The sequence below is a fragment of the Oncorhynchus mykiss genome, chromosome 9 (assembly GCF_013265735.2).
Source record: "Oncorhynchus mykiss isolate Arlee chromosome 9, USDA_OmykA_1.1, whole genome shotgun sequence".
Lineage (NCBI taxonomy): Eukaryota > Metazoa > Chordata > Actinopteri > Salmoniformes > Salmonidae > Oncorhynchus > Oncorhynchus mykiss.
The window spans coordinates 8,457,582-8,472,209 of record NC_048573.1 but is presented as its reverse complement, the minus strand read 5'-3'; the positions used below and the strand labels follow the sequence as shown (position 1 = coordinate 8,472,209).

The 14,628-nt window shown below is 43.7% G+C and overlaps 1 protein-coding gene across 1 annotated transcript; it reads right to left on the bottom strand.

Moving 5' to 3' along the window:
- Positions 1-3,105: 3,105 nt before the first annotated feature.
- Positions 3,106-5,335, bottom strand: LOC110531387 (zinc finger and SCAN domain-containing protein 22). Its single transcript, XM_021614576.2, has 2 exons — positions 4,849-5,335; positions 3,106-4,336 (listed from the first exon to the last, which is right to left on the bottom strand). The coding sequence occupies exons 1-2, from the start codon at positions 5,246-5,248 to the stop codon at positions 3,168-3,170; spliced, it is 1,569 nt and encodes a 522-aa protein (XP_021470251.2). The 5' UTR covers positions 5,249-5,335; the 3' UTR covers positions 3,106-3,167.
- Between the last annotated feature and the right edge of the window lie 9,293 nt (positions 5,336-14,628).

The window sequence follows — 14,628 nt, the reverse complement described above, 5'->3', positions numbered from 1 at the left end:
CAAAGACTCCAGCCACCCAAGTCATAGACTGTTCTCTCTGCTACCGCATGGCAAGCGGTACCGATACACCAAGTCTGGAACCAGCAGGACCCTGAACAGCTTCTACCTCCAAGCCGTAAGACTGCTAAATAGTCTTGTGGCTTGGGGGTACCCGGACTAACTGCATTCAGAAGAAATTAATATACACAATATGTAAAAACCAGCTCCTCCCTAATCAGAGATTTACTATTTGTTGCTTTCCCACCACCTAAGATTCCCTAAAAACAGCCACTAAAGGTCATGTTAACTGACTGATATTATCTCATAGGACAAAAGGTATAAGATATCTTAAGCGTGTGTTGACTTCAGACCTTACTTTCAGCGTTTATCCGAAAACCCTATTCTTTCCTCATTCATTTTTCCAACAAGGATGGCTGAACGAACCAGAGGTAACTAATTTTCGGGTTTTAGCACTACAAGCTCTCGAGCTCTATTGCGTTTCCACCAGAGTATGTGGGAGGAGTTGAGCTCCGCTAAAAACCGATCCATGCTTACAGGGGAAAAAACTGCGCTCCAAATTCGCTCCATTCATTAAAATCACAATTTAACCATCACCCATCTATTTTAAGTATTGAAACCAAACCATCTGGATTTGAATGAAAAGTATTTATTTGAATAAATATGAAAAGGTGAATGTAAGAAGTGAACATAATTTAAAATAGGCTACATGTCGTATAGCATATAAACAATCTAAATAGGTCAGGAGCCTGACAGGAAGCCTAAAAGGAACAAAAATGAATTATTTAGGCTATATTATTTATATTATTTCAAAGCTATAGTCTACAAAGAAATACACTGTGAAACGAGTGCGACACAACAGCATTTAAACAACATTCTGTTGTATTAAATCATTATAGTCTACAAATTGCGCATATAGGCTGTGACTTGCTTAGAATTAAATAACAATGAAACGAAAACTGCCTAATGTACTTTTCCCCTGACACCCACGCGTACTAGTTACATTTCGAATGCTTAGCAGGACAGAAATGGTGCAATTCACACACTTATCAGGAGAACATCCCTACGATCTGGCGGACTCACTAAACACAAACGCTTCCTTTGTAAATTATGTCAGCCCAACCTCACAATCAATTCGTGCATATATGTACAACATATATTTCAGCAGATTTCGTGCGTATTTTTTACACCCTAATTCACGAGTTAATGCTTGGAGTCTTCACAGATCGTGTGACATAAAACACAACCTTTCTTTCTTTACATGAATTACATTTATGACAGTGTTATGTGTCATTATTATGAATGTACGAATTGAATTAGAGCATTGAAGTTAAACCCTGTACAAACTATGGATCTTGGAGTCCTCGGGAAAATGCACTGTGTGTGTTACTATGCCTACGTGTTTCACCGTGAAACCAGTTCTCATGCGCACACAAATCCAAAGTAATGTAGGCCTGTGCCATTGCAAAATCGAATGCTTCTCACCGAACGTTAAAACCTTATCTAATCAAAAGAGGCAATTTATAGGCCTACTGTCATTAAAGTATAGTCTACTTGTTGGATGAATTGGATGCGCACTGGTGTCAAGCTGTAGGCTAGTTGTCTAGTGATATTGTCCACCATCATCAGCCGATCCAGGAAAGAAACAGAAAAGAATAAAGCTAAACTAACGGTCTACTACTTCTGGCTACGGATGGCACCGAGAACACCGGTTCCCGCGCGCACGCAATGAGCGCTCTAAACAGCTGACTGACAAAAGCAAACGATGAAGAATCAACTGATAAATCTAATGCATTGGCTATCAAGGACAAAGACGCATGGCAAACAAATGGCAAAGTACACCAGAAAATCTATGCTTAAACATATTTACCACTATTTTAAACTTGAAACATATAGAATGCTTAAATTAGAATTAGAGACCCCCCCCCAGTTTGTTTTTTTGTTGCATTTAGGAGCTCCCCCGTAATTCACAAGGCCTTGTCTGTGTTAGTATTCGACCCAACACACAACTTTCGACATGGGAAACTGAATGCAGCATCTGCAGTAACCGAGTATTCCAGCCACTTTCTTCTTATGAACCAGTTGCTATTTAATGAAAGTTGTTGTACAGAAAACCTGTGGCTACGGTAGGATTCTAGGCTAATCTGGTCTGGCTCCTATGTTCCAAGATCATCAGGAACAGTCAGAGTTGGAGGCGGCTGGGGAGCCATTATCCTGGCGGCGCTTTTGGAAGGGTGGATAGACTGCACACTGAGCAAGCTGGAGCTCGTCATCGCTGTTGGGCCTGGTGGCGGCCTGTGGTTTGATGCTGCTGCTCATCGCTCTCCTAATCGTCACGGTGAACCCCATTTCTGATATCCACCGTGGCAGGTTAACTGGTTTGAGCCAGCTAAATAGGCTAAGGCTAATAACACAAACACATTTTACAGCTAGCTAGCGAAGAGTGAAGCAGCTTCAACGGTATACCTAATACATCGAAATTAAATATTACAGGCGTAGGAGTATCATGTTATTCACTTAGCCTACCACAGAGATGAGGAGAAGTGTTTTCTCCACAAAGGAAAATACCTAACCAGCTAGTGGCTTTCCATAGCCCCCCTACACACACCGCAGCGCGCCCCGTTGTGTCGAAACAGTGCAGCGGATAAATATTTGTTTTATGTGCCAACCTGTCACTCAATCATTAAAACGTTGTTGCTATTTTTATATAGGGACATAAAACTACAACTGAGGGAGGTACTAAGTTTGAACTGAGGCGGCTAAGCACCCTCATCCAGCCAGGCTCGCCCCAGGACCCTTGTCTGCAGTGTGAGGCCTGACAAGGAGGAGGCCATAGATGTATTCGTCTCCCGCGTCATTCTTGGGGGTGTCTGAAGCCAAGTGGGTGACTGAAGTCTGCTTGATTGAAGCGGGGTACATGGGTCCTCCTCCTCTTCCGCTCCCCTCCTGTTCTGGAATTGTATTCAATATAAATGTATCAATAAAGCCAGACCATTCTGTCATCACCCTGAGAGACATTCCAAATCAAAACAACCAGATATTACTGTTTCTAATTAAGGTAAAATTTCAACAGACCTGTGAATTTCCTGCAATACGCTGTACTCATCATTCAAATCCAAATCAAACTTTATTTACATACAATGTTTTATGACAATCTATGATACATTTATTCATCTGAGAGACACAGTATGAATGGTCTGGAGTTGCTCTCCTTTTGTAAGAGTGTTGTCCACATCCTGTCTTTTTATTCCCATCTTCTGACTGAAGATTTTATTTCTTCTGTCTGTTTTTCCCTCTTTGTGGATATTGTCCATATGCTTCAGCAGATGAGTCTTCTGAGTGAATCTTTTACCACAGACTGAGCAGCCATGTTGTTTCTCTCCTGTGTGAGTCAGTATGTGCAAATTCAGGTTTCCCTTCCGATTGAACATTTTTCCACAGTCTCTACAGCTAAATGGTTTCTCTCCTCTATGAATGCGTATATGTTTATTTAGGTGCTCCTTGCGATTAAAGCTTTTCCCACAGTCACCACAGCTAAAGGGTTTCTCTCCTGTGTGAGTCTGTCTATGTTTAGTTAGGTGCTCCTTGCGATTGAAGGTTTTCCCACAGTCACCACAGGTAAACGGTTTCTCTCCTGTGTGAATATTCATGTGCCTGGATAGATGTCCTTTTTGTTTGAAGATCTTGCCACAAAAGGGGCAGGTGCAGGGTTTACCACCATGACAGAGTCGGACATGGGCCTTCAGTTTACAGGTGGAGTTGTAGCATTCACTTAGGCTCTTCTTGGCGAGAGTCACATTCCTCTGCAGGTCAGCTTCCAGAGCTTTTCTGGACATGATGCTGGGCTTGGAACGGTGTTTCTCCATTGGTCGATTGAGATCCAAAGGTGGGCTGGGATCCAATAGTGGACTGTTGTAAAGTCTTACTGGGTCAATGCTTACAGCTGAGCTGTGGCTTGATGCATTGTTTTGATTATCTGGAGGGTCACAGTGAATGTTGAGACCCTTTAGGTGGGTCATGGTGCCAAAAGATGTGAGATGCATTGGTTTAGGTTCACTCTCTCTGTTCTCCACAGTCTGGGTTTGGGGAAGAGTCAAGAACCAAAGATGGTCCTCCTGATCACATTCACTTTTCACGGAAGTTGAAGGGAATATGGAGTCTTTGGTATGAATGAGCCCTTGAAGCTGCTCTTCCTCCTGACTGGTTCCCAGTTCCTCCTGTTCCTGTTTAATCTGTGTGGGCTCGGTGTCCTCCTGCTCCAGACTGGGGCTCCACTCCTGCTCACAGTGCTGCTGCTCAGGGGGAACCTCCTCTTCAGAGACAGAGAGCTGCAGGGAGTCTGGAGGGAAGGAGAGGAGGAGCAGAGGTTACCTATACAGCCTTTAGACAAGTAAACATTTAACTGTTAGTCTACACCTGTTGTTTACTAAGCATGTGGTATAACATTTGATTTGATGGTTGGGGTCCATTTGAATTTAAGCTTGTAAATTCAATATAAAAGTAAACTCAAATTCCAATCCAATAACAAAAATCTGTATATTTTAAATGAGCTCTTAATACATTAAAAAGTTATTTATTTCTCAAGTTTGTCAATTCATTAATTATAAATTCAAATAACTTCCTGGTTTGTGACAAAGACTATGTTTTTACCCATGTATGGTAAACGTATATATATATATATATATATATATATATATATATATATATATATATATATATATATATATATATATATATATATATATTTTTTAAGTACAATTGTTGAAATGGTGATCACTGTTAGCCTAAACAGTGTGGAGTGTATTAATAGAGTAGAACTATAGCTAGCTATCAGTAGAGCTACATACGTACCTATTCCACATAGTTGTATCTCCGGTGTGATCCCCAGCAGTCTCCGTAGCCGATCATTCTCCTCCTGGTACTCCACTACCGTTTTCTCAACTGCCCCGAAAATCTCCACAGCAGCCGCCGTTAAACGCTCATTTAAAAACACACGTAACAACTGTAGTTTAGACATTTTCAGTCGACTGAGAGTTGGGTATTCAGCTACTATGGCTTCGTCAACGAAGGAAGAATGGCTGTCACAAACAAACCATACCCGCTGACAATGTCTTGTGCTGCGTTCATAACCTTCTTCTTTGCTGATGTTTATTGGCGGACTACACTCATAAAGTGTATTGCCGCCACCTACTGTACGGGAAATTTTTTTAAATACCACAAAAACAAAAAATGTTGTGGATGAACAAATCATACTAAATTACCAACAATAAATACATTAACACGAACCAAATTCACGCCACTACCCTGAATGTCAAACAAAAACGGTACTATTCAGATCCCTACACCTGGGAGGGGGGAACTTCTTAATTCAGTACGCCCTGTAATATTTTAGCTTTAAAGTCCTGGAGATCCAGAAATATATTTGCCACTTCACAATGACGTCTAGCTTCTTTGATTTATTGTATTAGTTTGACTCGTGCAATTTATCACTTTCGTTATGAACGCAACAAAGTCCACTTTCTTCACTATTAGTATGTCGGGATCCTTCTCCTGCATGGCATTCACTGCAGACTGTGGGCCATCCACAACCAGAACCAACTCTACTCACTCCTTCACTGCCTCCACATAGGAGACCTGCTGGATAGCCCTGATCCTAGCCACTGCGACCTCCCTCACCCATACAGGGCACTCCGGGAACTCGGGAACGTGATTCCCATCACAACAACATGCTTCATCTGACTCAACTACTACACATTTATTCCGTCTACAAACACTTGCCACGTGTCCTAACTTTTTACAATTGTAACACTTCTGTCTCACCGCATATCTCACATACCCAAGTTTTACATAAATTGGGAGAACCGCTTCAGCAAACAACCAGTAAAACCGACAAATCAAATCAAATCAAATGTATTTATATAGCCCTTCGTACATCAGCTGATATCTCAAAGTGCTGTACAGAAACCCAGCCTAAAACCCCAAACAGCAAGCAATGCAGGTGTAGAAGCACGGTGGCTAGGAAAAACTCCCTAGAAAGGCCAAAACCTAGGAAGAAACCTAGAGAGGAACCAGGCTATGTGGGGTGGCCAGTCCTCTTCTGGCTGTGCCGAGTGGAGATTATAACAGAACATGGCCAAGATTATCAAATGTTCATAAATGACCAGCATGGTCGAATAATAAGGCAGAACAGTTGAAACTGGAGCAGCAGCACAGTCAGGTGGACTGGGGACAGCAGGGAGTCATGTCAAGTAGTCCTGGGGCATGGTCCTAGGGCTCAGGTCAGTTGAAACTGGAGCAGCAGCACAGCCAGGTGGACTGGGGACAGCAAGGAGTCATCATGTCAGGTAGTCCTGGGGCATGGTCCTAGGGCTCAGGTCCTCCGAGAGAGAGAAAGAGAGAAGGAGAGAATTAGAGAACGCACACTTAGATTCACACAGGACACCGAATAGGACAGGAGAAGTACTCCAGATAACAAACTGACCCTAGCCCCCCGACACATAAACTACTGCAGCATAAATAATGGAGGCTGAGACAGGAGGAGTCAGGAGACACTGTGGCCCCATCCGAGGACAGGTTTTGCTCCTTCCTTCAGTCTATCATTTGATTCAATCGACGCGCGTCTCCCACTCCTGTGCCCTCAGTTATCAATGTTGCGTACTGTTCGTAAACCATGCATGGGATCATTTCTAAGCAAAGTGTGGGATTTATCAATTTGTACTTATACTTGAGAATATGCGTAAATGTAAGCACGCGCGTATTTAAGCACAATGCGTACACACAGCACTTTGTGGGTGAAAAGTCAAACTGCTAATAAAATACCCTCCTTGAAATGGAGAGAGGATTGACATACTGGACCATATCATAAACTATTGTTAAGGCTGTGTAAGGCAGGCGAAGTCAGGTGCAGGAGAGCAGAGTAGAGTAAACAGGCAGCACTTTTATTCCGGTCAAAAAAATAGGCACAACATGACATCTAAGTGCCCAAAAAATCACAGAACATGAATACAAAAAGTATAGCGCGTGAACACAATAACAATAAACAATTACACACAAAGACATGGAGGGGAAAAAGAGGACTAAATACATGCAGTGTGATTATGGAATGAAAACCAGGTGTGTGTGAAACAAGACAAAACAAATGGATATATGAGAAATGTCTGTCTACAAACAGGCTCTCAAAGTGTTTGATAGGAAGCCCAATAGCCATCATCACTGTTACATCCTCAGAAAGCATGAGCTCCCGAGTTGGGAAAATCTTGCGCAATACACCGACGCATGTCTTGTATTCAAGATCCTAAATGGCCCGACTCCCCCCACCACTCAGTATTTTTGTTAAACAGAAAACCCAAACTTATGGCAGCAGATCCACAAGGTCTGCCATGAGAGGTGACTGTGTAGTTCCCTTAAGGAAAAGCACCTTTAGTAAATCCGCTTTCTCTGTGAGAGCTTCCCATGTCTGGAATACACTGCCATCAGACACACAGAACTATCACACTTTCACAAAATGTATGAATACATGGCTAAAGGTCAATCAGAGTTGTGATCATAATCCCTAGCTGTGTATTGCCGCTTTCCATGTTGTCTGTAGCTTGTGAGGTGTGGAAACACTTTTTTGCTTTTATGAATTTTGTCTTGCTGCTTTTTGTTCTATGTTGCTCTGTCTGTGTGCTACATCTTGCTTGTCCTATGTTGCTCTGTCTGTATGCTATGTCTTGCTTGTCCTATGTTGCTCTGTCTGTATACTATGTCTTGCTTGTCCTATGTTGCTCTGCGTGTGCTCACTGCTCAATGATTGTCTATATTGTAATTGTTTTTAATAACCTGCCCAGGGACTGCAGTTGAAAATTAGCCGGCTGGCTAAAACCCGCACTTTTACTGAAACGTTGATTAATGTGCACTGTCCCTGTAAAAATAAAAATAAACTCAAACATTTACAGTTACACCAGAATTTATTGTCTTACATGTTTGACACAATCAACAAGTTCTTTCAATGATTGATTTATTTCTCTGTCCTTTGCGTCCATCTGCTGTTTGAGTCCAAGAATTGATGTGTTGATCTGTTGTTGTTTTGGGACTGCGTCAGTCAAAACATGCGGCGCAGCTGAAGCGCTCGACCAAAGAGGGCACCCTTCTGGTGGGCCTGGGAATGAGGCGTCAGAGGGCACCCTTCTGGTAGGCCTGGGAATGAGGGGTCAGAGGGCACCCTTCTGGTAGGCCTGGGTCAGAGGGGTCAGAGGACACCCTTCTGGTGGGCCTGGGAATGAGGGGTCAGAGGGCACCCTTCTGGTAGGCCTGGGAATGAGGGGTCAGAGGGCACCCTTCTGGTAGGCCTGGGAATGAGGGGTCAGAGGACACCCTTCTGGTAGGCCTGGGAATGAGGGGTCAGAGGACACCCTTCTGGTGGGCCTGGGAATGAGGGGTCAGATGGCACTTCTGGTAGGCCTGGGAATGAGGGGTCAGAGGGCACCCTTCTGGTAGGCCTGGGAATGAGGGGTCAGAGGGCACCCTTCTGGTAGGCCTGGGAATGAGGGGTCAGGCAAATCACCCACATCTGTGAAGATTTCATATTTTTTTTAAATACATTTTGTTACATAAAGCTTGACTTACCATCAGTTGGTGTGTCTGGTATTCCTTCAGGGTCTGGGAGAGGGTCCTCAATATCACCATCAGTTTGTGTGTCTGGTAGTCCTTCAGGGTCTGGGAGAGGGTCCTCAGTATCACCATCAGTTGGTGTGTCTGGTATTCCTTCAGGGTCTGGGAGAGGGTCCTCAGTGTCACCATCAGTTGGTGTGTCTGGTAGTCCTTCAGGGTCTGGGAGAGGATCCTCAGTATCACCATCAGTTGGTGTGTCTGGTATTCCTTCAGGGTCTGGGAGAGGGTCCTCAGTATCACCATCCGTTGGTGTGTCTGGTATTCCTTCAGGGTCTGGGAGAGGGTCCTCAGTATCACCATCAGTTGGTGTGTCTGGTATTCCTTCAGGGTCTGGGAGAGGGTCCTCAGTATCACCATCAGTTGGTGTGTCTGGTATTCCTTCAGGGTCTGGGAGAGGGTCCTCAGTATCACCATCAGTTGGTGTGTCTGGTATTCCTTCAGGGTCTGGGAGAGGGTCCTCAGAATCACCATCAGTTGGTGTGTCTGGTAGTCCTTCAGGGTCTGGGAGAGGGTCCTCAATATCACCATCAGTTGGTGTGTCTGGTATTCATTCAGGGTCTGGGAGAGGGTCCTCAGTATCACCAACATTTGGTGTGTCTGGTATTCATTCAGGGTCTGGGAGAGGGTCCTCAGTATCACCATCAGTTGGTGTGTCTGGTATTCCTTCAGGGTCTGGGAGAGGGTCCTCAGTGTCACCATCAGTTGGTGTGTCTGGTAGTCCTTCAGGGTCTGGGAGAGGATCCTCAGTATCACCATCAGTTGGTGTGTCTGGTATTCCTTCAGGGTCTGGGAGAGGGTCCTCAGTATCACCATCCGTTGGTGTGTCTGGTATTCCTTCAGGGTCTGGGAGAGGGTCCTCAGTATCACCATCAGTTGGTGTGTCTGGTATTCCTTCAGGGTCTGGGAGAGGGTCCTCAGTATCACCATCAGTTGGTGTGTCTGGTATTCCTTCAGGGTCTGGGAGAGGGTCCTCAGTATCACCATCAGTTGGTGTGTCTGGTATTCCTTCAGGATCTGGGAGAGGGTCCTCAGAATCACCATCAGTTGGTGTGTCTGGTAGTCCTTCAGGGTCTGGGAGAGGGTCCTCAATATCACCATCAGTTGATGTGTCTGGTATTCATTCAGGGTCTGGGAGAGGGTCCTCAGTGTCACCATCAGTTGGTGTGTCTGGTAGTCCTTCAGGGTCTGGGAGAGGGTCCTCAGTATCACTATCAGTTGGTGTGTCTGGTAGTCCTTCAGGGTCTGGGGGTCTCATCGCGCACCAGCGACTCCTGTGGCGGGCTGGGCGCAGTGTGCGCTAACCAAGGTGGCCAGGTGCACGGTGTTTCCTCCGACACATTGGTGCGGCTGGCTTCCGGGTTGGATGCGCGCTGTGTTAAGAAGCAGTGCGGCTTGGTTGGGTTGTGTATCGGAGGACGCATGACTTTCAACCTTCGTCTCTCCCGAGCCCGTACGGGAGTTGTAGCGATGAGACAAGATAGTAGCTACTACAACAATTGGATACCACGAAATTGGGGAGAAAAAGGGGTAAAAATTAAAAAATGTAAAAATTAAATAAATAAGTCAGAAAGCTGTACATAGACTACAGCTCAGCGTTCAACACCATAATTCCCTTCAAGCTCATCACTAAACTAAGGAACCTTGGACTGAACACCTCCCTCTGCAACTGGATCTTGACATCCTGACAGGCCGCCCCCAGGAGGTGAGGGTAGGCAATAACAAATCCGCCACACTGACCCTCAACATGGGGAGCCCTCAGGGGTGCGTGCTTAGTCCCCTCCTGTACTCCCGGCTCACCCATGACTGCATAGCCGCTCGCGACTCCAACACCATCATCAAGTCTGCCGATGACACGACGGTGACTGCCCTGATCACCAACGATGATGAGACTGCTTACAGGGAGGTCAGAAACCTGGCAGTGTGGTACCAGGACAACAATCTTTCCCTCAATGTGATGAAGACAAAGGAGATGATCGTGGACTACAGGGAAGGAGGGCCGAACAGGTCCCCATTCACACCGACGGGTCGAGAATTTCAAGTTCCTCTGTGTCAACACCTATCATGATCCAAACACAAGAAGAGGGCATGACAACTCCTATATCCCCCTCAGGAGGCTGAAAATATTTGGCATGGGTCCTCAGATCCTCACAGTTCTACAGCTGCACCATTGAGAGCATCTTGACTGGCTGCATCACCACTTTAATGGCAACTGCTTGGCATACGAAGGCGCAAGGCAGAGGGTAAGACATACGGCCCAGTGCATCACTGGGGAAGAACTCTCTGCCATCCAGGACCTCTATACCAGGGGGTGTCAGAGTAAGGCCCTATAAATTGTCAAAGAATCCAGCCACCCAAATGAAAAACAGATATATAATTTACATAAGTATTCACACCCCTGGGTCAATTCATGTTAGAATCACCCTTGGCAGCGATTACAGTTATGAGGCTTGGTAAGTCTCAGAACTTTGCACACAATATTTTCATATTATTATTTTTTATTCTTTAATAAGCTCTGTCAAGTTGGTTGTTCATCATTGCTAGACAGCCATTTAAGTCTTGCCATAGATTTTCAAGCCGATATAAGTAAAAAATGTAACTAGACCACTCAGGAAAATTCAATGTTGTCTTGGTAAGCAACTCTAGTGTATATTTGGCCTTGTGTTTTAGGTTATTGTCCTGCTGAAAGGTGAATTTGTCTACCAGTGTCTGTTGGAAAGCAGGCTGAAACAGGTTTTCCTCTAGAACTTTCCCTGTGCATAGCTCTAAACATATAGTTTTGTATTCAGGACATGTTTAGCAATTTTTTTAAATTTTTTATTGCAAACAGGATGCATGATTTGGAATATTTTTATTTTGTACAGGCTGACTTCTTTTCAACTCTGTCAATTAGGTTAGTATTGTGGATTAACTACAATGTTGTTGATCCATCCTCAGTTTCTTCCTTTTTCCTAACACAGCCATTACACTCTGTAGCGGTTTTAAAGTCACCATTGGCCTAATGGTGAAATCCCTGAGCGGTTTCCTTCCTCTCCGGCAACTGAGTTAGGAAGGACGCCTGTATCTTTGTAGTGACTGGGTGTATTGATACACCATCCAAATTGTAATTAATAACTGCACCATGCTCAAAGGGATATTCAATGTTTACTTTTTTTCTTATTTTTACCCATCTACCAATAGGTGCCCTTCTTTGCAAGGCATTGGGGAAACCTCCCTGGTCTTTGTGGTTGAATCTGTGTTTGAAATTCACTGCTCGACTGAGGGATCTTACAGATAATTGTATGTGTGGGGTACAGAGACGAGGTAGACATTAAAGAATCATATTAAACACCATTATTACTGCACAAAGGGAGTCCATGCAACTTATTATGTGACTTGTTAAGCACATTGTTACTCCTGAACTTATTTAGGTCTTTCCATAACAAAGGGGTTGAATACGTATTGATTGACTCAAGACATTTCAGCTTTTAATTTTTCATTAATTATTAAAAATGTCTAATAACATTATTCCACGTTTGACATTATGGGGTATTGAGTGTAGGCCAGTGACACAAAATCTCAGTTGAATCCATTTTAAATTCAGGAAGTAACAACAAAATGTGGAAAAAGTAAAGTAGTGCGAATACTTTCTGAAGGCACTATAGCTACCCACACTATCTGCATTAACTCTTTTTGAGTATGCACACACACACTGGACTCTACTCACACATACTTACACACACACACACGCAGCCAATGTTCCCTCTAAACATCCTCCGGGACTGCCACGTAGAACAAATGCCAAACCGATTAGAGACGCAAGAGATTTATCTTCACAGAGTTCGCCCCATTAGTTTGCACGATATAGATCAACGTTTTTTTTTCCGTGATCGAAGCAACATTATTATAATCCCCTCTGAATCAGAGAGGTGCTGGGGGCTGCCATAATCGACATCCACGTCTTCGGCCCCCGGGGAACAGTGTGTCCCATCTTTGATTTAAGCTGGGACACAAGGCTGGTAGCCTAGTGGTTAGAGCGTTGGACTAGTAACCGAAAGGTTGCAAAATCTAATCCCTGAGCTGATAAGGTACAAAGCTGTCATTCTGCCCCTAACCCACTGTTTCTTGGTCATCATTGAAAAAAATAATTTGTTCTTAACTGACTTGCCTGGTTAAATAATAAAAACTGTGTTTAAGGGTATATACCCACAGGGACTATGTTTAGCCACTGATTGGTTGGTAGTTGGTACTTCAGAAATTGTCTGCAGTCTTACATTACATTCAATTTATCTGGGGTAATGACATGGGGTGTTTACTGGCTCTTTAGTTTATACTGAGCACATGTGGTCTTAGTGAAAATGTACAAGAAGCCTTGCTTCACTTCTGAAACCTAATGAATACATGCCTGGATTATTTTTGGTCATCAGAGTGTATTTTATATGTCCCTCCCTTAGTTTAAAATGTAAAACAGTTTGTGGTCTCCATTTTTCTTTTTTTAACTAGGCAGGTCAGTTAAGAACAAATTCCTATTTTCAATGACGACCTTGTTCAGGGGCAGAACAACTTATTTTTTACCTTGTCAGCTCAGGGATCTTATCTTGCAACCTTTCGGCTACTAATCCAACACTCTAACCACTAGGCAGGTAGATCGGACACTACTAAAGGCTATGAGCTTTTTTGGTATTTTTTCAACTGTACTGGCTTACATTTAATATGTCTCAAAGTCAAGTTTGATTTGACCGTTTGATTGACTGAACACAAAGGTGTTGTACCCTGAAAACTAGAGCTGCAGCATGCCCTCCGCCTAAGGGTCCTAGATGGACCTTCATTAGGCTTTAAACCCACTGTTAAGCGTTTGCCTGGCTACACATCCACATGGCTCTGGCCAACTGATGTTTCTTCTCCAGGTTGAGCCTGGATTTGCCAATCTCCCCAACATTCTGATTGGTCATAGAAACCGAAGGGTTGGGCTAGAGCCGGACTACGTGATGACATCATTAACTTTGGTAACTCTGATTGGTTAGACTTGTTAGAGAAGATCCAATCGCTGATTAATTTGTTTTGTACAACGCCCCTCATTTTAAAGCGATTGACAGAGCAGAGGAATTCAATTCAAGGTGAGTCGTTAGGCAAGCCTAACATGTCTCTTTATATCACACCAGGGTCTACTAAATCACAACGAGATCTACTTTTTTTTCACCACGATAAACCTTTTCAATCTGTCTCTGACAGCATCAACCTCACAGACTTATTAAAGACAGAATCCACATTAGGGGAAACAGGGCCACTGTTCACCTCAGCGCCATTGTTATAGCGTTTTTTGTTTTGTTGACTAAATGTAAATGAGCAGCGTGGTAAAAACAAATTGCAGTACATCAGTGGATGGCTCATAATAAATAGCTGGAACTGATTCTTCCGCTCCAGCCATTACGAGTCCGTCCTCCCCAATTAAGGTGCCACCAACCTCCCGTGCAGGACATATTCTTCTGTTCTATCGAAGTGTGCAGTGATGTCAGAGGGAGAGAAAAAAACTGTGTTCGTTGTTTGCTGTAAACGTCTTTGTTGGTATAATATCCCAAACAAAAGTGTCAGTTTCACCATTAAGGATTCCAGCTTTAAAGAATATAATTGATTCACTATGTGCCACAGAAACTGCTTTTACTGTGAATTAAGCAGTAGGAGCAGTGATTCAATAAGTTGTGTCCACTTAAGGACACTTAAAGACTTAAGGGTCAATTCAAGTCCACCCCCCCAAAGAAAAATTGTTCTACAATGTTGACAATACAGTAATGTGTGGAGACCAAAGGTTTTTTTTCAATTTCAATTTATTTTAGAAATAGGTCATTATTTAAGAACAGTGCAAAGGTGCCAATATATTTGGCCGCACCTGTATGATAACCACTGTTTGTCTAAGCGTGGTTATTGTTTCCCTTTACTACGGGTCTATAGGCCGCCTTACACAGTAGTAAACTCCCATCCAGCTGGCGGCGCCTGTTGTGCATT

Bases quoted from the DNA above. Each gene is read 5' to 3' on its own strand.
- LOC110531387 (XM_021614576.2), bottom strand. From the start codon at position 5,248: ATGATTTGTTCATCCACAACATTTTTTGTTTTTGTGGTATTTAAAAAA. The intron at 4,337-4,848 runs GTACGTATGTAG...CCTTCCCTCCAG, and splicing joins GATACAACTATGTGGAATAG to ACTCCCTGCAGCTCTCTGTC.